Source organism: Sycon ciliatum, chromosome 5 (genome assembly GCF_964019385.1).
Source record: "Sycon ciliatum chromosome 5, ocSycCili1.1, whole genome shotgun sequence".
Lineage (NCBI taxonomy): Eukaryota > Metazoa > Porifera > Calcarea > Leucosolenida > Sycettidae > Sycon > Sycon ciliatum.
In genome coordinates this window covers 22,899,479-22,926,070 of record NC_088647.1, presented here as the reverse complement: position 1 = coordinate 22,926,070, position 26,592 = coordinate 22,899,479, and the positions used below count along the sequence as shown (strand labels likewise).

At 45.3% G+C, this 26,592-nt stretch overlaps 1 protein-coding gene across 1 annotated transcript; it reads left to right on the top strand.

Moving 5' to 3' along the window:
* The first annotated feature begins 1,237 nt into the window (after positions 1-1,237).
* Positions 1,238-26,072, top strand: LOC135818070 (uncharacterized). Its single transcript, XM_065331390.1, has 10 exons — positions 1,238-1,593; positions 3,326-3,714; positions 9,576-9,944; positions 10,537-10,614; positions 15,402-17,806; positions 21,121-21,205; positions 21,952-22,421; positions 22,983-23,141; positions 24,624-24,764; positions 25,351-26,072. Exons 2-10 carry the CDS (start codon positions 3,330-3,332, stop codon positions 25,357-25,359), a joined length of 4,101 nt encoding a protein of 1,366 aa, XP_065187462.1. The 5' UTR covers positions 1,238-1,593; positions 3,326-3,329; the 3' UTR covers positions 25,360-26,072.
* Positions 26,073-26,592: the final 520 nt, after the last annotated feature.

Genomic DNA, 26,592 nt, shown 5'->3' with positions numbered 1-26,592 from the left:
GCTTTCCTGTGCTTGATCTAGCAACGGCGGTAGTGCACTAGTGGAGAGGCTCTTTGTTGGTCCAAATCCTCGAATATCACCCATTTTCGCGTGCCCAATCTTGAAATTTGATCACGCTAGCGCGCGCTGTGTAGGCGGATTCCAGATCATAGGTCGAATATTTGTCAACCTCGCCAACAGGCATTCCGGTGGCAGTTTTCGTTGTGTATGTCTCGTACAGTCCTTTCGCCTTCGTTTTCATGTTGTCGATTTTGGAATGGACGATCGACGCAGTATAGATTGCCTCCTCCCGGAGCTGTTCAGCAAATAAATTCAGCTTGATGGCGATCTCCTCCGGCGTAGCTCCTGCGAACTGTACCGCCCGGAGGTCGCCTCAAATGTCCGCTCCAAAGCTCGATCAGCTTGCCCTCAAGCTCCTGGCTAAACATGACCCTAGGCATTGTTGACAGCCCACAACTCACCACAACTGAAAGATACGACAGGGAACACATTCGGAAAAAAAAAGAAAGGCTGAAGAAAAGTCAGAAAAGTGTCCTGAAAAGGTAAAAAGTTGCCTTGAAAGAGGGTGCTGGTGTTGCTTTGTAGACAAGCACTTTTCACTTTCGCGCGTTCCTCAAAGTGATCGCCATGGCAACTTGCCTGAAAAGTGCCTGAAAAATGGCTTTTACTGTTTTAGGCAGGATTTGGTGTAGTGTGGAATCGTCGAACCACACACCTTCTTTAGTTTGGCCTACTTGTAAGTTGTAGTAAGAACATGCAAAGCGCCAAACCGGCTCTGTCCGCAATGACCTGCCCAGCGACCCGCCACTGCACTCGCGCCACTGCACTCGCCACTGACTTTACAGTGTACTGACTGTACAGTGTACTGTACTACGGCTCTACGCTGACTACTGCCATGCGCTAGTACGGTCAACTTCGCTTATAACGACATTCGGCGGGGCATCAGAAAAGTGTCGTTATTCGCGAAGTTTCGTTATATCCGAAGTCTCATGTCACAGTTGGATGGACTTTGCTCCGGGCATGAAAATTATGTCGTTATTCGCGAATTGTCGTTATATCCGCAGTCGTTATTAGCGAAGTTGACTGTACATACAATTTCGTACATTTTAGTGGTAGATCTACACTACTAAGTACTACTTTTAGTCTAAACTAAAGTCATCACCAGAATGTGACCAGATCCTGTTCTCGCGCAAGCGCGCTACACTACACTACAGTCAGCCTTTGTTTGGTAAAGACGCTGTACCGATCATCTGCGAAGAAGAAAGACAACTCCAGTAGTAGTAGTACAGTGTAGTATTTAGTACCTTTGCCTTTGGGCAGTAGCGTGTTTGACAGCAGTTCTGGTCACTGCACTGGGCAGCATACCCTTGTCCCAGACTGACCAGAGAGAAAGTAGACCTGTTGCGTATCATCGACTCGAGAAATCATTGTCTGCTCGTGTGTCTGTCGGTGACTAAGGAGGTTTGGACGATAACGTAACATCGTTGCGTTGTTTTCTCTCGAGTCAGAGTGATGTGTTGATGATAAGCCACTAGTGCGACTGGTGCTGGAAAAACGAAGCTGCACTGTATCTGCAGCTATCCAGTATTTACGGTAAGGTACAGTGCATGTATACACTCTGTAAACATGTCACATGACTAAGAGGGGTAGACCTTGAAACCTTCAAGCAGTACAGTCTGTCTGGCAAGATGGGCTGGAGTTATTTTATGTCGAGAATTGCATTTCGGATTTAGAATTGCAAGATCTGAATAAAATCCGTGGTAGTGATGCGTTCTACTTCAAAGTAGTACTAGTAGATCTACTACTAGTAGTAGTACTAGTACTAGTACTACTACTACTAGTGTAAGTGAAATGTATCCTAACGACGTACTACACTAGTCTACACTGTACTAGTCTACACTGTACTAGTCTGTAGTCTGTAGTCTGTAGTACTACGACAATAGTACAGCGATAAGGAAATGACTGTGACTGAGAAAAGATATTGTGCTTCACAAGGCCAAGGGTCAGCGCAGTTCTATTGACGTCATGCTTGGAAAGAGTGTTCATTGCATTGCACCTACTCAGGATATTCCCGAGTCACCTTTAACACTAGGGTTTAACGGGTGTTAGCGGCCGTCGTGAGTTCCCTTCGGGTACGGACACGATACTTTACTTTATTTTAATTTTTTTGAACCTTTCGGGTCAGACCCACCACAAAGTGGTCAAAGACCGAAAATCCCATTCACTGCATCCACCGCTTAGGAGCTGCATCTGCGCCTTGATCCAAGAGGGTGGTGGCGTTCCTGCGGATGCGGAAAACTGGGCCTTCGGCCGAGTCTCACGCGAACCGTGAATTTATTTTTTATGTTTAACCTTTAACACTGTCCTCAAACTGGTGAATACTTTCCTGTGTAAGTGCAAATGATCCAGTACCACCGGAAGCAGTTTTCAATTGGTCTGGTTATATCATAGTCTTTCATACAGTTCATGTTTGATATAGTGGTATTAGTGGGAACATGATAACCGTCCTAGCAGTAAACATGTTTTTGTGGCCACTAGTTGGTCCGGTGATCACCTGACCAACCGGACCCGTTACGGCGGGTCTGATATCCATCTGTACTGTGATGTTTCCCAGAACCTAATACGTCTTGTCATACAAGTACAAGTAGTGTTTACATAGTCATAGGTAGTTTACCCTGGCATGCATGCAGCCATTTGGATTTTCAGACTTTAACCTCTTTGGTTGTGGCTCTCATCTACTCATCTCCCATCATTATAATTAAGAGCTTCATCTGTGCTTTGGTCCTACTTCAAGTAGAGGGTGGTGGAGTTCCTGCGGATTTGCAAAACTCAGTCAAACTGAGTATCACTTGAACCATGAATATCTTTTACCCATGATCTAGTGAAATGATTGTGTGTACATATGAACAGTAGTGGTGTAGAACAGAGGACTGTGTTGTAGGTGAAGTGTGTTCAGGTAACCAAAAATGAATTATGTGAGTTTTACATACCGGTGTGTGGCTATGGAGAACCAGCAGTGACAGTGTAAGGAGTGGTGGTATGGTGTATGTGGGACATGTCAGTATTTGTCTCCGTACACATGAGTCAATCATCTCTATGCTGTGTGTGTGTGGGGGGGGGGGGGGGGGGGAGGGGGTGTTAGCATAATAATATGTGTACGTGTATACATGTACCTGTATTGTGTGACACTGTACAGCCGGTCTTCTGGTTGATTGTCATTCATACTTGAATACTCTTTCAGCAAATTCATCGACTATCAGAAAAGAAAGATTCTTTTTCAAAGTTTGTTTGTTTTTGTTTGTGTTTTGTATAACTTTGTGTTTAGAACGATGCCGTTTGACTTCTGGGATGATGTTGTCCTGCCAGCATGGCATGACATAGCTCGATGCAAGATTACGGGTGAAGCATTCGAGAAGGTAGTCATGGCAACTGATGAACATCATCCACGTATCAGTAGAGATCCCATGCTGAAGAGAAATGTGATGACTTGGAAGGAGTTTATTAAAACCAACGAAATTAGGCCAGAAGAGGATAGGTTAGCCTGCTATGTTGCCTGTGTTACTTGCTACAAGAGAGGGCAATCAGGTGTCCAGAACTTCATTCAAGACATTCAGTCTTCAACTTTCCCGTCCAATGTTGCTGTTGGTGGACTGCTGGAGAGAATTTGGCAAGCTCGTAAGAATGATCATCCTGATGAAGATATCAAAGATCCCTGTGAGTAAAAGATTGCCATAAAGTTATTTCTAACACTTTTATCCAGTTTATTTAAGCAGGGGAGTAGTGCAATGATTTCATGGTATTTTGTATGTAAAGTTCATACTTCATACACGTGTAATTGCACCACTACACTTGTTAGCTGCTCTGGCAACCCAATATTTTCCCTAAGCACCCTCAGAAGACTATCTTGTAGTCTCATGAGTATTACTATGAGAAGTAGTATGGGAAGACAGGAACCACTGGAGCATGCGCTGTTCTATAGTTGATGGAAAAATCTGAATGATCTATACAGACAAAGAAGCGGGAAATATGAATATTGTGACCTGTATGCTGCATAGGTATCATACCGTATTATCTCTAATATAAGCACGGTCCTTTATTTTTTCAATGTACCTCCGCCTCGTGCTATTAATGGAGACGTTCCTTTATTGGAGACTGTTCCATTATTATTTCAACCTCATTTCAGAGACATGTTGCCATGCCAAATTCATGTGGGACACATACATTTCAGGGGTTTTTCGCCGTTACAGATAATGAATTTACACAGTGTGCTTATAATGGAGACTGAGCACTTTATTTTTTGAATGCCGCCCCGAGGTGTTCTATTATTGGAGACGTGCTATTATTGGAGACTGTGCGTATATTAGAGATAATACGGTAGCATAAGTACACCTGTTGCACACTCGTATACACCTTGTAAATGAAGATAGCACGTGCAATACTGTACATTGAAGAAATCTTTACATACATGTTATGTGTGATGTTATGCTGGTGCATGTTACAACATTATACAAGATCATGCATTCTATTCTGTAGAGTAGAACTACAGTATATTCATAAAAAGGTGGACTTCTAGCCTTTGGCAATAAATGGTTAGAATTTCTTCTCCAATCTCGTATGGAATCCTCCTCCAATTATGTTTCGGAAGTCTATTTGTCCAAAATACAAGCCTTAACAAGAATAGGACTTCGGCCAGGTTTGGGAAAAACCATCAAAATCCAGGCCGTCCGACCCCGCCTGCAACAGTGCATTGTGCGGTTTAACCTCAGTTCAGGTACCGGTACCTTTTTTGGACCCGGTTTCAAATTTCAAATTTCGCAGCACTGCATTGTGTACGATAATGTCAAATACGGGAGTTCGCCAGAGCCTGGCACCATCTTTTTTTATGAATGGACTGTAGAACCGGCATACCATCAATGGGAATGAAAAGCGTAACTGAGCCGATGTAGGATAATTACGACTCATGCATTGTACCATCGTGTCACGGGTTTTAATCAATACATGCATGTACAAAAGTACTGAAATGAGCATGAGTGCACTTGTTAGCTCCCGGCTAAACAAAGTCTCCTCACACCAGAACACAGGGGTTCGTAGCATAAATACACCTGGTACACACTCACTATCGTGCTATGTAAGGATAATAACGAGACGCTTAGATCTTTACTTGATCAACTGATTCCAAGTATTGTTTGTTGCAAAGATCCAGCAATCTTTGTTACGCTACATGGAGTTTAGACTAAAACTGAGCATGTATGTCACATATGCTGTATCCAGTCAAAATATCAACCAATGCATTTGGAATACTCAAGGCTACGTGAAAGTTATAAATTATGAGTGTACATTTGCCTGAGTTCAAATGAAGTCTAAAAATATACTTCCTCCGCACCACCGAAAAGTGCACTTATTTTTTAAGAGCCTGTGAGCAATCATTTCTTTGCATTGGCTAAACAGTACGTCAAAAATCAAATCCAAGTATCTAGAAAGAGAAAAGACTTCTTTCGTAGCCGACGTTTGATGATGACTCAAGCTAATGAGGACTCAAACCCTCTCCAATATAATCAACATCGAGTGACACAGACACACACAAAAGGAAGTGAGTCATACGATGTGTGAAAGTTTCAACTTCTGTTCTTCCGGGCTTTGCACGCAAACCAGTTTGCGCAGCTAGTGCACGCATGCCCGACATGTGGGCTCGTGCATGGAAAACCTGTACGCACTGCTGGGATCCCGAGGTCCTGTACGCACTAGCTGCTATCCGCGGAAGCCGGCGCAGAACTAGCCTGCAGCACGCAGTGTCGAATTGAAGTGCTTTTTGTTTCAAGCTCCTGCACTGTAAGTTCTCCATCTCCTGCCAAAGTCTGAACAAGTGAAATACCAGTAGCTCACATTATGTCATTGTTCCGTCTGGACCTATACAGCTGAAAGGCTAAAAATGAACCTGGACTACTGGTCAGAGTGCAGAGCTTGAGTACCATGCAACTCTGAGTTGAAATCTATTTTTGTTCCAATGGATTTCTGCTGAAATACTATGGAGAGGCTGGTTCGGGAAAAGTGCTCTCCTGGTCCTTAGGCTGTGACGTGCTATTGTTTAAAATTTGATGTTGTGCCCGCAGCCAATTTGTGATTTCTCTTACGCCATACGAGAGTAGAAAAGCCTTCAGATTACTCTTGCTAGGCAGATCGTGTCTCTCAAATACACACGGATCCTGTCAGCAATGGGAATGTGGCTAGTTTAAGGCAACATGACAAACTTACTATGGAAAAGATATGCGCACATTGCGGTGGGGTGGCGGAAGTATGACGATGACATTCAGACAAAGACAAAAAAGCGGCGACAAGTACGGAAAAGTGTGAACACTGGGGGGGGGGGGCAGAAGACGGTGCAGCAGCATGTACAGAGAGGTTACAAAAACACAGCAAAAATGCAGCAGCAGGCCCCAACAGAGTGACACAAACGCAGGAGCATGTACGACATACCTATTTGTATACAGCATATTATTTCCTAGTGTGCAGGTCAAATGCAGTCTTTGTTATGGTAATACAGTTCATGTACAGCCTGTGTGGATATGGGTATACGTATAGCTCATGGCATTCCATGCTCTGATCAATTGACACCAGTTGTTCGACCCCAGCAACCATGTAGCCCAACTCAACCTCTTGTGCTCAGCTGTGCCTTGCTATGCTTGTGCCACACCAGGTACACACACACACACGGTTACACTGCATGCACACACACACACACACACACACACACACACCACGTGCACACACACCACATGCACCTTTTTTGCCCTTTTGAGTTTTTACGTCCATCACCGAGGCGATGATAGCGATGCTACAGCAGAAGCCATAGCAACTTGTGCTGGGATTGCACCATTGAACAGCTTACAAGGCTGAAGAATTGACCGCCACTATTTTGAGCCTTGTCTACACCACACAGCTATTTGAAGAGGCCATTTCTGGCCAGTGAATCCCTACTTTTTCGTTTTCGTTTTTTCCAGCACATATCACACATCACTTATTCCACCATGTACTGGCTGTTGGGAACCACCCAGGATTATTTATACCACGTGCATACACACACACACACACCTCAGACCTGCCCATCGCGGAAGCGATGATAACGAACAGCTATGTTAGACATAGCAACTTGTGCTGGGATTACACCATTCAACAGCTTGCAAGGCTGCAGAATTGACCGTCACTATTCAGCCTGGTCTACACCATACAGCTATTCGAAGTGACTTTTTCTGGCCAGTGAATCTCTATTTTTGGTCTTTTCATTTTTTTCCCACACACACATCACACCACATACTCCGGCATGCACTGGCTGTTGGTAACCACCCAGGAGAATGAAAGAAAAGTCAGGAAGAGTCTGAGAAAGAGAAAAAAGACGTGTGTGACCATAATCGTCGGCAATCGAACCCGCAACCTATCGATTGCAAACCGCTGCACATACCACTGCACCATATGGGACACACACACACACACACACACACACACATACACTACCATCACCACCACCACCACCATGTACCAAACACACACACACACGCGCGCACACACACACACACACACACACACACACACAAACACACCTCAGAACTCAGACATGCCCATTGCGGAAGCGATGATAGCGAACAGCTATGTTAGACATAGCAATTTGTGCTGAGAGTACACCATTCAACAGCTTGCAAGGCTGATGAATTGACCGCCACTAATTTCTAGCCTGGTATCCACCACACAGATGATTTCTGGCCAGTGAATCCCCATTTTTCTTTTTCTTTTCTTTTTTTACACACACACACACACGCCACACCCACATACTCCGGCATACACTGGCTGTTGGTAACCAACCAGGAGAATGAAAGAAGACACACACACAGACAGACACACACACACAGACACACACACACACACACACACACACACACACACACACCACACACGCACCACACACGCACCACACACACACCACACACACACCACACACACACACCACACACACACACACACACACACACACACACACACACACACACACACACACACACACACACACACACACACACACACATACACACACACACACACATACACACACACACACACACACACCTCAGACCTCAGACCTGCCCATTGCGGAAGCGATGATAGCGAACAGCTATATTAGACATAGCAACTTGTGCTGGAATTACACCATTCAACAGCTTGCAATTCTGATGAATTGACCGCCACCAATTTTAGCCTGGTATCCACTACACAGCTGATCGAAGTGGCATTCTGGCCTTTCCATTTTTTAATTTTTTTGGACACACGCCACACCACATACTTCGGCATACACTGGCTGTTGGTAGCCATCCAGGATTATGAAAGAGGAGCTAGGAGAATGAGAAAGAGAAGAAAGACGTGTGCGACCATAATCGTTGGGAATTGAACCCGCAACCTCTCAATTGGAAATCGACTGCACATACCACTGCACCATATGGGACACACACAAACACACTCCTGTCCTGTCCTGAACATTGCCGTTTCCGGTTACATGTCCCCTCGTGTGAGGTGCCGACAGTCTTTTTCAGGTCATTTTAGTTGTAGAAAACTGGCATGAAGGTCAAATGCGTATAAGAACGACTGTAATGCCTACACAGTGCCTATGTCTTACCAGGATCCTGTGCAAAAGCGATTATCATTATCTTGCTGCAAAGAAAAACTTCGTTCGGGATTTCCTTTGCATCCGATAAATGAGTCGTCTTTGTTATTGTAGTTCGTTCTCCTGATGATGGGCCAGGCCTGAAAATTTGGTGTACAGTAATGTAAATTGAAATTTGAATTTGAATCGCAGTGAAGAGACCGTTTTGGAGTTTGGAGTTGAGAAGTGAAGTTTCCTAAAAGTTCGTTCTCCATTATTTTGGTTTTCTAATCATGAAATTTCTGCAGTGCCATGAATGTAACGATGTTGCGCTTTCAGAACGGAACCGTGATTGTTCTGACAAAGTGTCATTCGACGACTTGACCGGTCGCAGTATTGCAATTGCAAGTCGAACAGGGGAGATGCCACAAAAGCTACACCTACAAATTCGCTACCAACTTGTTGAAAACTCTGAAGTGCTCGTGAAAAACCCTTGCCTTTGCGTGTTGCGTGATTTGGAAATGATGGCTTGAAACACCGTCAGAAGTATATTTGGTTCCTGCAATACTCTGCTCTTTGCTACCTTGTTATTCGGAAGAAAAACCCATTTGGATTTGCGAAATACAACGAACAACATCATAAAATCACTACGAGCTAGCTCGTAGCTAGTGCCCAAAGAGACTTTGAAACCAGGAAAGTGGACATTGTTTACCGTAGCAAAGCGCTCTTCGCGCCACGGTGTGAGATGCACTTTCGTACAGTGGGAGTGACAGTGCATGGGGTCAGTGCGTACAGGCCAGCAGATCTTGCACAATGCGGTGGGCATTTGCAGCGGACTTTACGGTACACACACACACACGCATACACACGAAAAGAAACACTATTGGACCAGACATAGTGGTTACAACAATGTGTCCTGTTTTCCTTGTGTATTATTCGCTGTCTGTAGATTTCTTCACAAGGGTTGTCAAGAGCAACCTACCACAGATCATCGCCAAACTAGCGACGGTACCAGATATAGTTCTCACCGAAGTATTTGGAGATGTCAGCCTGGATCAAGAGTTTATCTGCACTTATCGAACGGCATGTGAGGTGGCCGGTCATGTGCGTGATCTTCCACTTTGCTGTCAATCAGCAATTGGGGCGTCTTTACTGTTCCCAGCATACAGCTTTCTGTTTCTCTTTTATTCCTTGCACCGTCCCGATCTCACTCAACGACTGGATAAAGATTTCCTGATCAAGATCGAGCGTGAGGCAGGATGTGCTGGGAGTAGTCTTGTCCAACTGTTGGATTTGGCTATTGATTTACAGAGCGATAGTAAGTGACAATTTAAAGACTGCGATGCAAGTTAAAGAATGTCCATGATGGTGAATCCTAGTCAATGGATGATGCTGGTCTTTGTATTAGTGTGCATACCAGCTGAAGGTTATATGAAAATACAGTTCTTATACCAGCAGAAATGTTCTAAATGATATTAGCTGTTTTCCAATTTGTTTGGTATACGTTCTAGCCTTGGTTTCCATTGTGAGGAAAATAAGGAATTTTATTGAAATCGTCCATACCTAATCATAATGGCACTTTCTCCCGGTGACTTGACTTGACACTTGACTGACTCACAACCGCCATCCAGATCACACAAGAAGTCCATTGAACTTTCGAAGTCGGCGGGAAAGCGCTAGCTTCAGTGTTGGGAGCAACCCATGTTCTGATGAAATGATCGCCGAAGTCGCAAACTCTATTTCATAGCATAGTAAAGTAGCCTAAAACCTGCCTGTCATGTTTGTGGACATCACCAGCATATTGTTTAGTAATGTCATAATGTCACTAAACTTTATGTATCAGCAATCCAAGCAATACTCGTAGAGAATTCTATTGTGCCGGATTCTTCTGATCTCATTTTCATATACAGGAGGTACCGCAATGCCATTGGTGAATGACGATGAAGGTGTGATCCCACTGAGAGAAGGACCAGGGGATACAGCTGAAGGTTAGTATTGTCCATGTAATGGTCATCCATTAATGCACAACCCTAATTAAGGGAAATACATGCTCAAAGTTTATCAGCACGAGCCTTTCAGCGCTAGCATTCCAGCACAAGCATCACAGCATCCTGTACATTAGGACTACCTTTCTCAGTGTGGCAAAACTGAGCGTCCATAGAGTTAACGAGGAAAATCCCAGCCTGACAATAAAACCCACTGCGAATTAGAGCGCCGTAGAAATGAGTGCCTACAAAGTCAGTACAAAATACCCCAGCGGGAGAGAAAGGCGCACGGTTAAGTTAGTACGACCTGATTGGGCAGTGATTATTGTTATTTATGTGTCACACTCAGGGGCATCACACACTTTATGACCGGTAAGACCATGGTCGTACCACTTTTCATACGACATGGTCTGCCCAATTCATCCAAAAAGCAGTGAAATTTTAATAGGATCATGCACTTCTACTTTCGAAGTACATGCACTTGTACATAACTTACACTGTGCACATAACTCACGGAGTTGACTTGGAGTAGACCAGGGTATGCATATGTGCCCTTTATTGGTACTGTTCTGTCTGTGCCCATGGTTACTCCCAGTAGACTAGTATACCGAGTACTAGGTAGTTGTATTTAGTGCTGGGTGCTATGTGCTATGTAGTTACATTGACTGTTGCTGCAGTGTCCATGTAAACATGGTAGTCTAGATGTACATGTATGTCTTCAGCTCACACACACACTCACAGAGTCACAAAGACACAAAGACAGTATACTATGCAACGAACACCTAGCCTGCAGGATACTAGTTAATCAGCTATGGTAGATGTATGAGGTGTTGACATGTCATGTCGGCATGGAGACGGCCTTTCCATGGTAACTGGAGCTGCGAAAGAACTGTCTGCTTGGCTTACTTAGGTTGCGTTTGTTCGGTTTGTTCATTCCGCCGCCATTCCAAAGTCATTCCGCCGTGTTTTGGTTCCGGAGCGTTTGTTTGATGCACTGGACAGCGTTTGTTCGGTGCCATTCCGCCACCATTCCAAAGTCATTCCACCGTGTTTTGGTTCCGGAGCGTTTGTTTGATGCACTTGACAGCGTTTGTTCGGTTTGTTCATTCCGCCACCATTCCAAAGTCATTCCGCCGTGTTTTGGTTCCGGAGCGTTTGTTTGATGCACTGGACAGCGTTTGTTCGGTGCCATTCCGCCACCATTCCAAAGTCATTCCACCGTGTTTTGGTTCCGGAGCGTTTGTTTGATGCACTTGACAGCGTTTGTTCGGTTTGTTCATTCCGCCACCATTCCAAAGTCATTCCGCCGTGTTTTGGTTCCGGAGCGTTTGTTTGATGCACTGGACAGCGTTTGTTCGGTGCCATTCCGCCGCCATTCCAAAGTCATTCCGCCGTGTTTTGGTTCCGGAGCGTTTGTTTGATGCACTGGGCAGCGTTTGTTCGGTGCAATTCCGATTCCTGTCGCGGAATGAAGGGGGCAGAATCGATTCTGGCGATTCCTAAGAAAAAGTGGAATGAGGTCTCATTCTGAGCGGAATGAAAATGCGCGGAGGGGCTTCGTCGCTGCTGCGTTCTAGTATCTCTGCAACAAAGCTTCACTGACCGTGATTATCGATATAGTATGTTGTTGTTGGCGGACATTGTCCAGGGTAGAGGCTGGTACTGTAACCTCGGCATAGTAACTTGTTCGTGGTATTTTGACCCTTCGCTGCCGCGAGATAGTGTTCGCCCGAGATCGTTGATGAACTGGAAATATACCCTCGCACCTCAGCTCTTCATCGTCGTCGAGCAGGGCCTCTAGAACCACAAGGAGGCAAGCCAGAACTATTTTTCGAGCCAAAGATCCAAGATCCAAAGAGGCACCGAGCCTGCCACTTCACTTCTTTTTACAACAGTGCCTCGTATCTGCAAAATAAACACAATAGCTAGAGACGTTTCTGTGACTGATACGAGGTCGAATAGCATGATGAAGTAGCGGCCGAACGCCGCCTGCAGGCACCCTAGTTACGGGCGCTCGTTGATCTACGCCGTGTTTGGCCGCTCCTTCACCATGACTGTCGTCGGGACATGCAGAAACTTACGGAAGCAAATAGCAACTACCAGGACTGGCATGCAGTACTAGTAGTCTTCGCAAGGCTGCACTGGCATGCAGTAGTGTTCACAAGAACTACCAGGACTGGCATGCAGTAGTCTTCGCAAGGCTGCACTGGCATGCAGTAGTGTTCACAAGAACTACCAGGACTGGCATGCAGTAGTGTTCGCAAGGCTACACTGGCATGCAGTAGTGTTCGCAAGGCTACACTGGCATGCAGTAGTCTTCGCAAGGCTTCACTGGCATGCAGTAGTGTTCGCAAGGCTTCACTGGCATGCAGTAGTCTTGGCAAGGCTACACTGGCATGCAGTAGTGTTCGCAAGGCTACCAGGACTGGCATGCAGTAGTGTTCGCAAGGCTTCACTGGCATGCAGTAGTCTTCGCAAGGCTACACTGGCATGCAGTAGTGTTCGCAAGGCTACACTGGCATGCAGTAGTGTTCGCAAAGCTGCAAACAACAGGTAATAGTCCTACTCAAAAAACCAAAAAACATTCGACCGTCGTTTCGTTTCCAGAGTGGCGCAAAACCTTTATGGTGTTTTACGTCAACCATGACGGCTACAATGGCCAACCAGACCACAACGAAGTTGGGGCCAAAGAGAAAGTTTATTTCTTTCACGTGAAAATATATACAGGGGCCATTTTTACGAAAAATGATTTATGTATACAAAAATGCATGTACGAAGTCACTACATTACACCCCCACCAGAGATGAAGCCGAGAGCAGTTGCTGAAGAACGCCGAACGGAAAAAAAGATCTTGGAAAGGAAAGGAAAGAGTGAGCGAAGAGTATAAAGCGGAAAGACGGGAAAGAAAAATACACTGTACAAAGAGAAAGACTGTACAAAGAGAAAAAATATGCGCTGCATGTGGAATACCGTTGTATGACACGTGGACACAAGGTCCGAAACAAGGTAGAAAATGCAGGAAAGGGAAAGAGGAAACATGCGTGACAGAGGTGGAAGAACGTGTCAGAGGCAGTCCAGAGAAAGAAAATAGAGAAAAGAACAAGGAAAAACGTACGCGTGACAGAGGAGGACGGATCTTGATCTTGTCAGAGGCGGCTGCGGGCTAGGAGATCTTGGCGGTTGATCGGCGGATCGGTGGATCGGCGGACCGGCGGATGGTGGGCTGGTGAGGTCGTGGGCTTGGGCGCCTGCTCAATCTGGGCCGCGGAGGTCGAAGGCGCGATGGCCTGCTCCATGCCATCCATACAGCAACTCCGACTCAGCGCAGTGTCAGGGGTCACCAATTATGGTGTTTTACGTCAACCATGACGGCTACAATGGCCAACCAGACCACAACGAAGTTGGGGCCAAAGAGAAAGTTTATTTCTTTCACGTGAAAATATATACAGGGGCCATTTTTACGAAAAATGATTTATGTATACAAAAATGCATGTACGAAGTCACTACACCTTTGCTAGATTCCCGAATGCATGCCAGCGTGTTTGTTTGCTACGCTCATTCCGATTCCGCGATGGGTAACAACGTCATTCCATGCCCATTCGGGAATGACCGAACAAATGCAACCTTAGTTTTCTGTTGTGGTGAATCAATGGAAGTACGAAAGGGAGGAATGCCCTACATAATCAAGTCATAGATATGAGAAATGTCCCAGAGCATGTGATTTCAGCAGACGTGTCACATGATTGGCAGACACTGGCTTGAAACGTGCTAGGATAAGAAGTGCTATGGAAATGTTTTGCACTGACACTCAGTGCATGACCACAGATACGTAGCGTGCAGATAATGTGGTGGAACTTCAAGACATTCATTAGACCTTATGCACGTTGTACCAGGCAGGCACAGTGGGTTGGTCAAAGACCATGATTGAGGCACAAGAGGTACCAGGTTCAAGTCCTGCCTGGAAGCGTTTTTTCCAGCCGTGCTGCTACCCAGTCAACTGGGAACTTGTGGCCAGGCACAAGGAATACATGGATGCGGCTAATGGGGTCTTTCTTTGCACTTGTGCCAGTGGTTGTGAGACGTATCCCCTCACCCCCACCGTTAGGCGCTGCATCTGTCGCTAGGTTTTACCGGGTGTTAGCCGCCGTCGTGAGTTCCCTTCGGGAACGGACACGATAATTTACTTTTATTTTATGCATGTTGTACAGATGTGTGAAGTTCTGTACTAAGATCGTAGGTGTGTACAGACCCGGCTGGGTGTTCATTGTGTGCTTTACATGCGCATTTGACCAATTTCAGCCTCATAATTAGTAGCAAACAATCGCTTTTCCAGCTTCTTCACTTTGGTTAGAACTAATAACTAGCTAGATCTTTGTCAGAAAAAGGTTTTCGTAAGAAATGCCTTCAGGGCCCATTTCTTATTGGAAATAGCAGTAAACACAATAGGGTCGTGTACATTCAACACCCAACCGGGTCTACAGGATTCTACGAGATTCTACGGGATTTTGTGCATCTGTACAACGTGCATAAGGCTTATACCATCCTCTTCTAAGGTTTAATTTGCTCAAATTCACAGCAGTCAGTTAAATTCCAATGAAATTCTTGTGCTCAAATGGTCCTGCTAAACTGTTCATGTTGAAATTCTGGTGCTGAAATAGGATTCTTATGGGTGTTGTAGACTAGCTAAACCCAATTCATCTTGAACATCCTTCCCATTTTCTTGAATAAATTCTTCCTCATATCTACATCACATGTATTGTGCTTTGTTCTGGTGTATGTGTATTGTGCAGCTGATAATGGCCAGTACGCAGCAGCACTAAGTGAGCTGATCAAGAAAGGTGTCCAGCTGATACCGTATGGGCGCCTGATAATGTGCGGGCCGGGCCGCACAGGCAAGAGCAGCTTCCTGCGATCCCTCCTGCGTCAAGCATTCATGTCAAAGGTCGATAGTACCATCGGTGTGGAGCTGGAGAAGGTGATATGCACGATCGAGAAGCAAGGGTTAAAGTATGTCTGGAAGCAAGCTGAAGATTCTTACCAGCAGCAGTTGGCCCTGACGCACAGAGCTGTTGAACAAGAACAAAGGAGGAAAGAGATAGTAGCAGCACTGAGACAACAAGGTGTGGAGGTCCCAAACAACGCCAGGTCCACATCCTCCATGCCGTCAACACCCGTGACATCACCATCCGCTGTGATTGAGACTGAGCAAGCAGATACAGCCAGTGTGAGTGAATCTGCTATCATCCAACGTGATGAAGCCACCCACACCGGGTACTCTGGTCAATCAGCTACCAGTTCATCTGAAACCATGGACTCTCAGAATGTTCCCACTGCATCCAAGCCGGAGGAGGTCTCAACCATGAGTGTAGAACAGGTAGCAACTGCAGAGCAAGATGTGCAGCAGCTACAGACGGAAATCAACTCAGCAACGCTGAAGTTTGAAAGCTTTCTTGAAGATCTGAAGAAGGGCAAAAGTGAAGTTTTCACTGCAGAGCATCTGAAGAACCTGACATTTATAGATGTTTGGGACTTTGCTGGTCAGAAGCTGTTTGCAGCGATCCAACACATGGTCCTGGCCTGTGATCGGTGTGCATATGCTGTCGTCTTTGATGCTTCAAAGAAGCTCCAGGACCGAGCGAAGCCGACGTTTGGTGTAGACGGTGAGGAACTGCCGCTTTCCAACAGCCTGGAGCAGACCAACTTTGATGTGATGGAGACGTGGTTCAACGCTATCCACGAGGTCATTGGAGACAGTGACAACGTACCCGTGTTTGCCATTGGCACACATGTGGACAAGTTACCAAAGAAGCCAGAAGCAAGGAAGAAGACAACTGAAGAGATAAAGAAGTACATCTTGGCCAATGCAGATGGTAAGGCCTATGCAAACAACATTGACAAGGTGGTATTTGTGGACAACACACGAGCTGGCAAGGATCCGGAAGACCCAGCAGTTGTTCAGCTACGGCAAGACATCATCCAGCAGCTGCAGCATCAGTTCAGCGTTGCCATACCATTTCGTTGGCTTCCTGTAACCATCTCCATTGGGCACATTGCAAAATCGTTTGAACGACCATGGTTATCGGTTGAGGAGCTACGTCGCTTGGCCATTGCTGTTGGTAGCATTTCCAGTGAGGATTCGGAGTCCGATTTCCAGGAGATGTTGAAGTTCCAACATGGTCTTGGTCATTTGCTTCACTTTGTTCACAATGCCCGTCTTCGTGATCGTGTGATCATTGACATCCACTGGGTTCTGAAGACCATGTCACTGCTCTTTTGTCCTGAACCAAAGGATATGCAGAGCAAGCGTCTACGTCCACAATATGACTTGCTGACTCAGGATGGCATCCTCCTGGAAAGTCTTGCCATGCACCGCTGGTCACAGCACAATCGTATGACATCGCGCTACACGACCACAGAAGAACAGCGTGATTTCCTGTTTGAGATGGGTGAACACTTTGCCCTGTTCTACAACACCAAGACAACTGTGAGCGTGCCTGGTCAGAGAAAGGAGGGGACAACTCGCAAGTTCTTTGTACCAGCACTGGTGGAGCGAGTTGCACGTCTTCAAGATGAATTGAGCAAAGGCAAGCCAAGTCCAGCTATGTACCTGTATAGTGGTGCAGATCGTTACTTTCCACAAACCCTGTTCTGGTGTGCTGTTGTGAGGTGTATGCAACGCTACAGTCCAAAGGTGGATCCCATCCTTTATCACACATCAGCACGTATTCTGGTGAATGATCGCTTCTGGCTGGTCATGCAGTATTTCCAGCATGGCATTCGTCTGTCACTGGAGATTCCTGTCGCAGCTGGCACGGCTAAGTCTTCTTCTACCGATGCTGGTACTGGCGTGGAGAAGTCAGTTGGCTCTCCTGACATTGGTGCCGCAGCAAGCAAGGACGAGTCCGCGGCAGTCGAGCTTTGTCATGAGCTTCTACCGTATCTGGAGTCGGAGCTCGACAAGCTGAAGGCATTCTCCCTGACTCATGTGAAGTTCAGCAGAGCTGTTCGCTGTCCATGCTCGTTCAGCCGAGATGTGTGTCGCAAACACAAGAAGAAGGGCTGTGCAGAGATTGGCTGTCAGCACTTTGCTCCATTGGTGGAGGGATCGCGTCCACGCTGTACCATTGGAGGACGTCCAGAAGTGGATATCAGTGATGTACGCCAATACTGGCCATGTTTCTCTGAAGACGCGCAGGTGAGCACACCATGGATGAGTATTGATATATTCAAGAGTACGGCTCGTTTCTCCAAAGTGTGTGTGCCGTTACGCTAAACGATGTAGTGTGTGGTAGAGTTTGTATTCATTTGACATTGTTCTATTGGAAACGGAAGCAAATTGTGCTAAATGATTACTTCAGTCAATAACGGGTTTGTCATGTGGTGTGAAACTCTGCTGTCACATTGCATTGCAACTGCAGACCACTGGAAATCATGAAATGCTGACAACTGGTGCCACACATAATGATGGCACATAATGCATATGTTATAAGTAGGCCGAGACCTCTGGTCGGTTGAGTTGCTATCAGTATGTCAGTATATCGTCCCTACATCATCTTTGTTTAGCTTTATGTCGCTCTCCACATGTTTACGGTAGGGCTGTGTTAAAGGGGAAGTGCATCGATTTTTCGAGTAGGGTCCAGAAGAAAGACAATTTGATATCGGTTCGAATGGCATATCTCTCGTTTCCGTACGATAAGCCAAACTTGCCAAATCGCCAATTGTGTACTCACGTTGCCATAGCGACCAGCGCAGTGATGACGTATGAAATGCTTAGCTCCACCCCAGAGAAGGTCGATCACTGCCGAAATTGGTCATTTTCAAATTGTCTTATTGTATTCACGATGGGATAGAAGTGCTGTATTCAATGCTGTTAGTGCCGTGAACTGTTTATCGGGCTTCTCTTGCATTTCCCTAGGCTGACTGTGCCCAGGAAATGGTTCCTCTAGAAGAAGATGCTTGGTATTCGCCATCTCTCCTGAGACATTTTCAGCAAACTTTGAAACTTACGACAATATTTCATTCGTCAATCTCCACCACCCGTCGTTTCACCTGGCTTCAGAAGATGTTACGAGAGATAGGAGAGTCGCCAGGAAGCATCACATCCATCTTCAGGAAGTGGAAAGAGCAAACGGCATGGTCCTTGGTTGGGGGAAATGCTGAACGTCTGATTTGTCCCAACCAAGATTTCAGCATTTTGTTCGTCACTATTTCCGCTTGTCTGCTGATGTTTTCGCACTCCAGCTTTCTCCTGTCAGTGTTACGTCCCAGGACACAACCGAGAGGACTACTGATAAACAGTCCACCGCTCTGACAGCATTAAACACAGCCCTTCTTTCACTTCGTGAATACAATTATAAACCAATTGAAAATGACCAAATTCTGCTGTGATCGACCTTCTCTGTGGTGGAGCTAGTAGTAGTATTCTTTTTTTAAAGAAAAAACAAAAAGAATACTACTAAAAGAATACTACAAAAAGAATACTACTACTAGCTCCACCACAGAGAAGGTCGATCACAGCAGAATTTGAGCTAAGCCTTTCTTTTTGATGATACGTCATTACTGTTGACATTTTCATTACATCCCGGTCCAACACAAGAAACCAAGTAGTTTTCGGGTAGTATTGACGTATTATTGATAGATGGGACGAAATTAAGGATGGACGACTGGACGAGACAAGATGAGACTGACGAGGATTCGACTGACTATCAGATTCTGGAAAGTCTCGTTATACATGAAATCTTACTACAATAAATGCATACGGTGCAATGCATAAGCGCGTGCGGTGCAATGCATAAGCGTGCCCAATTAGTTGGCGCGTTTATTATGTGTATAGTCCGGCCATGTACACCAAAAAGGGATGTAATTAGATCTGCGGATGCAAAGGCTAGTTTGTGCGTTTTTGAACATTCAAGCGATACCGATGCGGATCCCGCGAATATTATTATTATCATTAATTACATCAAATGTACGGTGGTTTTATGTGCAGGGTCAGAAGGAGGGAAAACGGGCTACAAATGTGTATGGTACTGATTATTGCATGCAGGGGGAATGGTACTACTGTAAATATACAAATTTTCGGCAGCTATTTAATTTCGGCTATATTTGGCACCGACCCAAAACGCCTAAATTAAAACGCCGATGAAATTTTTCACAGCATCTGTCGCAATACCATGCCCTCTACCCCACGCCGAAAATAAATCGCCGCCGAAATGTCAAAAATCGTGAAGTGCCGAAATTTTGCAGCGCCGAAATTTTGTATATTTACAGTATATGGGGGTGAGTGTGGGTTTACAGGGGACATGTGCAACATCACTGCGCTGGTCGCTATGGCAACGAGAGTATACTACAGTAAGTATCGTATATAAAGTGACCGGATATAATGATATACCGGTTATAGTGATAGAACACGTCAAAATCAAAATCAAATCTGAAAAAATACAGCTAAAATATCACTATATACACTATTATCGGCTATACCGATATATCGCTTATTGTGATGGCCTTCAGGAAGCAAACCATATCAAATGTACAGGAAAATATCGCATATAATGATCAAGAGTGATCTTTCTGCATGCTCTTGTCCGTTTCTGGCTGTGTTGCCTCTCACGATGATGTTGCCAACTCACGTACACAGCCACTCATGTCTATTTCTGGCTCTACGCAACTCGTTGGACACCGAGTAGATCTACGATCTACGTGAGCACGGATCCAGCTCAGGCTTTTTTTGGAGAACACGCTGAAGAAGCAGCCATGCCACATGATGTATCGAAGTTCTAGTACATGTACAGTCTGTACTCGTACTGCACTGCCATGCACTGCTCTGTGTCATGCACCGGTACTCAGTCCGCGGAGCATGCATGCACTTTCAGCATGCTTTTTCCAGCGTGTACGCATCATTTCATGTGCAGTCATGTGCCATGTGTCGGTCAAACATGCAAATCGGCTATAGTGATGCACCGGATATAGTGATACATTTTCGAAAATCAAAGGGGCACGTTATATCCGATATTTACTGTATTGGCGATCTGGCAAGTTTGGCTTATCGTATGGAAGCAAGAGATATGCCATTCAAACCGATATCAAATTGTCTTTCTTCTGGACCGTACTCGAAATATCGATGCACTTCCCCTTTAAAATATGAAGTACTTGTAGTGGTAAAAAAAGGAGGGCAAAATGTTACGAGTTATGCCTCCTTTTTTCACCATAATTTAATTTGCTCACCATCCGAGTTATACTTGTATTGTTTTTGTGTATTCAGCAACATATGATTAAACAAAGAAATCGCGAATAATTGCATGCCTGGTAATAAATCTATGGCCAAGGGATTCCTGCAAATAGGAGTTGAGTGTTCACTATGCTCCGGCCCATGCCTTTGCTCGTGTTGGTCTCTGGCCAGAAATTATTCAACCAAGTCATGTTTTACCTCTGTGCATGTTTAGCCGCAGTTCCCGTTTTCCGTTTGTGGCTGGATAGTTGATTTCCTGTGACCCGGTTTTCTTTGATTTTCAGACTTTGGAACGTTCAGATGGGAAGCTGGATCAGTCTGACCTTGACCTGGAGCTTGTGACTGGAGATGCTGCTGCAGAAGCCAAAGGTAAGTTTTAAAACTGCTTAGTTATTTTTTCTTATAGTCCGCAAACTCAACGCAGCCACTTACACTTGTACAATACTTCACTCCTCAACTCCAAAACGGCCTCTTGACTGGAAATCAAATTATATAACCAGCAAATTGTCCTGCCTGACCACTCATCAGGGTGGCTACATAAAATGAATAACAAAGATGCAAAAGTAGGGGATTCTCTGGCCAGAAAATGCCACTTCATAGCTTTGTGGTGTAGATCAGGCGGACTAGTGGCGGTCAATCCTTCAGCCTTGCAAGCTGTAGAATGGTGCCATCCCAGCACAAGTTGCTATGGCTTCTGCTGTCGCATCGCTATCATCGCCTCCGGTGATGGGCGTCAAATGGTCAAAAATGGTGTGTGTGTGTGTGTGTGTGTGTGTGTGTGTGTGTGCGTGTGTGTGTGCGTGTGTGTGTGCGTGTGTGTGTGTGTTGGGGGAGGGGGAGCTTCAGCAGAACTTCAATCGACAGGTGCGAAGACAAAGTTCTAAGTAGATAGATGAAGTGCTACACTGTCTACCCACAGGTACAGAATTACAGGATTACATGTGGAACACCTGTGGCTGGAGGCGTCTGGCCAAGGTGTGGAGCTTGTATGCACAGTACTTGCAACACCTGTGGCTGGCTATGCGTCTGGCCAAGGTGTGTCGCTAGCTTGCATGCACAGTACTTGGTCTGACTATAGGTGTTTTACATTTGTGTACTCTTTCCCTCGTTGGTAGGGTTGGCTAAAGTTCAGCAGGTTACCTCGGGCACAGTGGCCAAGAAAGCTGCAGTCTATCACGGAGCACTGCATAAGCATTACACCGCTGTGCAGAGAAGCCTGGAGATTAACGTGATGGACTGTGTCAAGAGTTTGCGTGCTGAGGGTCACATCAATCACGACTGCGTGAAGGAAACGCGGGCAGTGATGAAGTCAAGTGGACACACTGAAGCTCTGGATCACCTGTGCTGTGTGCTGGAGGAGCTGTCGGACGAAGGCATGTGCTACTTTGTGGAGAGTGTTCTACCATTTCAAGGTCTGTCCCAGCTGGTAGAAACATTCCAAGCTTGTCCCGGTCCTGGAAAGTGCACACTGAAGCACCATGATCTCCACACTGCTCCCAAAGCTGATGTCAAAGGGAAAGTGTTGGATGGAGCTGATACATCCAGTGCTACTTCTTCTCCACTGGAAGGCAAGGTGCAAACTGGGGTAAGAATGGATCATTCTCCTTTTGCTAAGGTGTCCTTCAAAATGTATTAAGTACTGGTAGAGAACCAGTTGTCTAAATATTTCCAATGTTGTGGCTACTGCATGGGACAGAGTGAATACCTGTATGTCAGTAGAGGTCAGGTGCATGTTTTCTTCTTTTGTTAATTTTTCGTTTTCCAAGCCAGGGGCAATGTCGGAAGGTAATTTAGTGTGTACAGTGTACTCGTGGGACAGGGGTGGCTGAGCCGAAATATTTGGAAATTTAGAGCCCAAATCAGTGCATGTTATTGATCCACGGGGTACTTACGGCAAATATTGGTACGGTCAATACCGTACTGACCATACCGTGTGCGACGCCTCTGCAAGAAAACATATCCAGGTATTCTGCTGGATGGGAAAAGTCACATCTTGTCTTTTCTTTTTCACAGCTCATAAGAACATTAGTGAATGTGGAAGGTAGATACATCATGAACATTTTCACATATCATGGTGTAGATGTTAAAATGCCTGAATTCCCTGCTAAATAAATTATCCAACTGGTGTGCCTATTTTCTGCACTAGATGTCTGAGCTTCACCAGGAAGTGCTGCGGTCAAGCTATGTGGAGTTGAAGTGTAGTTTGGACGTAGAAGAGGGCATTCTGGACCGTCTCTATGCTGAGAGCATCATCACCCAACGCTTCTGCAAGAAACTCCGTGCTATGGATGATCGTGAAGATCAGGTAATGCTTGTGTTGATGTGTAATTACTACCTATGGTGTATTCATTTAACTACTAGTAGCCACTGCAACGTATCACACAGCATTTCTCTTTCATATGAAGAAGAAACATTTGCAGGGACACTGGAAATCGGAACCAGCACTACCGTCTCAATATCGATACCTTTTTATTGAGCACCGATTGATTGTATACTTGCAGAAGTGGGGAATGCAAGAATTCTTTTGCATGTCAAGCTTTGATACTTGGTAGTTCGTGCAAAAAGTAACCAACTGCAGCAGACTAAACGCAAGCATGATATTTTGCATGTACACTCAAACGTCCCTTGCCTGGCCTGTGCGGGTGACCTCACCCGTAACTGCCGACTGCTGCTACTGTAAGTCAACCAATATTCCACGCATATTTATTTTCACCTATTTTCGGCCTGGGCATAATTGGCCGAAAAATTGTTGCAGCCGAAATTTTGTGTTGCAAGGTTGAGTGTGACAGTGCATACAGTCAGCAGCAATGCAGGCCAAAAATTTGATGTGGCCGAAGTGTGTTTAGCCCTGGGAGGCCATAATTTCGATGGGCTGAAAATTTGTAGACTTACAGTATCTGAGAATAGTAATCCTGAGCATCAATCAAATCATGTTCTGTTTATCAACCCGTTGACAACAGTCTCCAAGTTTGAAGCTGCAAGGAGTGCAGTTACCGGTACATAGAGTTTATCAGATGACCCAGAGATTGTCAGGTTATTGTTCTCATCAACCACCTCACCACATGTGCGCTTTTCGGCCGACCTTGACTCGTTGCCACAGCACACCATCAGCAACATAATCTGTAGAAGGGCGAATGCTGCTGCTTACCCTTCTTGACTGTCACTCAGGTTGGTGGAACAATCTGGAGAAGGGCAAATAGGATACTTAAAGTTTGAGTATACGAGTGGCCAGGTCAAATTTTGCACAGAAATACAAATGTAGAGCACTTGTTTTGTGCTTGATCTTTCTTCAGAAAGCATAAATAGGCTGCAGTGAACAGGATCGTGGCTTCCTGGCATAATAAGGTTCTGGAGAATGAAACCATATGAAATTTTGGTGTTGATGAACTATTTTGTTACTGCTCTCACTTATGCTCAGCAGTGAAATTAGTACGTCGACACAAAGAATGAAATTTCTAGTGAGCAGCATTTAACCCGGAAAATGTGTTTTTGGTGACAATGGCTTATCGTCGCCAAGTTGTGTACAGCTGGTCGAGTATGTAGTTGGACAGGCGGCTACTGAGTGAAAGCTAGACTAGGCCGCTTGAAGGAGCTAGACTAGGCCGCTTGAAGGAGCTAGACTAGGCCGCTTGAAGGAGCTAGACTAGGCAAGGAGGTTACAAACTTATCATGGTTATTGAGATGAGAGAGTGATGGGTTGATGGGTTGATGGGTTGATGGGTTGTATGCAGATGGATAGAATTACATGTTGCCCTCCATCTCTTTTTATTGGAATGTTGTGTCTCAGGCATCTGTCTTCTTGGAAGCACTGCCGGGCTGTGGCAAACAGGCATTCCGTCAGTTTGTATTCGCTCTGAAAGAGAGTGAGAAGCTGGCCCACCAGGAGCTTGCTGATCTCCTCCAGTTGAAGCTACTGGAGATATCCTCTGTAAGCATAGTGTTGTTCAGTGTTATGTCACTATTTCGATCTGTGCTTACTTTTTTTGATGACCAGCTGTACTTGTCAGAGGATTTTCATTTTTCAAGGCTGCATTGTTGTTTGTTTGGTCCAATCCCGTACTTGAATTGGGAAAGCAATTTCAAGGAAGCACACTTGTGCACCGATAAGGCCAGACGCATGGGTATGTGTATGTGTGTGTGTGTATTGGGGGGGGGGGGTGGGAGGGGTACACAGAGCAAGCAACTAAGTACATGTATGATTTGTGGACATGTTGAATAGGCTCTTGTCATCCATTATGTTCTTATAGTCTCTTCCTCCCCCCCCCCCCCCCCCCCACACACACACACAGACATCCTATGCTCTGCTCTCTGTCCAGTTTGGCAGAGATGCAGCATGGTTGGGCAATGTGGTAGTCCAGTATGCAAATGTACGGAGAGTCTCAGAGAACGTTAGAATGAAGTTCATGATATACAATGTTGTTTGAAGCCGTCAACATGAGGCTTAGTACGTGTATTGTTCCAGGACTCAGTGCATTGATGAATGTCTCTTTGTGTGTGTGCTTTTGTCCCCGCAGGGTCTGTGAAGATTACTCTGCTGGTGGACCCGCCATGACCTGCTATGTACCCACAACGAGCTGTACCAGTGAGTGGTGTGTGCAGACGCTACTGAACGATCGTAATGTTTCTGATCAAGTGTGTTCAGGTATTCCAAGAAGTTTTCCAGTTGTGTTTCTTTTACTCTGTCTTGAGATTTTGGCTGGCATTCTAACTGGTGTAGATAAGATTGAATTACACTTTCCTTCATGCTGTATTATTGCTAGAATTAATAATTATTGCTCAGTGAAATGGTTGAAAATGCAAGTTAGAGTTTAATGAAATCCACACTCTACTGCACTGCTAGTTTGTATTTGCTATCTATAATGTGTATGCTTTGCTTTGTTGCACGGAAACGTGATCCCTGTTGGGCTACGTTTTGAGCTGCTCAGCTGCGCTGAAGAGCCTAACTGTTGGTGGCTTAATATAATTATTATGATTCTATGAGTTTATTGATTTTACAACCTTTTGTGCGATTTCTCTGCGTATCGTTCGAATTTACAAGAGTACTGTCTGTTTCATGATTTTCAATACTATCGAATATCCTTGATTCACCTTCCTCACCAGCAGAGCTCATTTTTTTCTCTTCAGATTAGCCTATGTTCTTTCTGCGCTTGTAGTCTGAGTAGTCGAAAAAAACGTACTCAGCGGCACATTCACGTCTGAAAGTTGCATTGCCTGAGATTATGGAGAGTTACTCGGATTGCAAGCAGTTTGTACTGACGTATACTGTATGTGGGCTTGTACGAGTTGTACAGTATTGCTTGATCTCTATGCTTGACGGCATCACACGGTTATCACGAAACTGAACTATCACAATGTCAGACCGGGAATACCTCATTAGTGCAACGGGAAGATGTCTGACTGTACTTGCTCAATATGATTGTATACTAGTTGTTAGTTGGACAATGGCGGGTATTGAGTGGAGTTAGTACAGTGTACATTCTACTTGTACATGTACTGTTGGTCGCTGGGTCTGCCTAGTAACCTACATGAAAACTGCTCTTATTTTCATGTACGTGTATAGTGTACTCAATGCACATTTGAGTTACCGTGTATACATTGGTATGCTGTGCGTGGTGAAATTCTAGCCGTTCTTGGGCGACCGACAGTACTCACCTCTTTTGGTTTCCTAAGTAATTATTAGTTTTGAGAGAATGTACAGCATACCGCCTGTCTCCAAGTTCTGTCGTGGACATGGAAATCCGGTCGCACGTCTAGCG

Coding starts and splice junctions, on each gene's coding strand:
- LOC135818070 (XM_065331390.1), top strand. CDS start 3,330: ATGCCGTTTGACTTCTGGGATGATGTTGTCCTGCCAGCATGGCATGAC. Junction 3,715..9,575: donor TGAAGATATCAAAGATCCCT/GTGAGTAAAAGA, acceptor CGCTGTCTGTAG/ATTTCTTCACAAGGGTTGTC. Junction 21,206..21,951: donor TGCTGCTGCAGAAGCCAAAG/GTAAGTTTTAAA, acceptor CCTCGTTGGTAG/GGTTGGCTAAAGTTCAGCAG.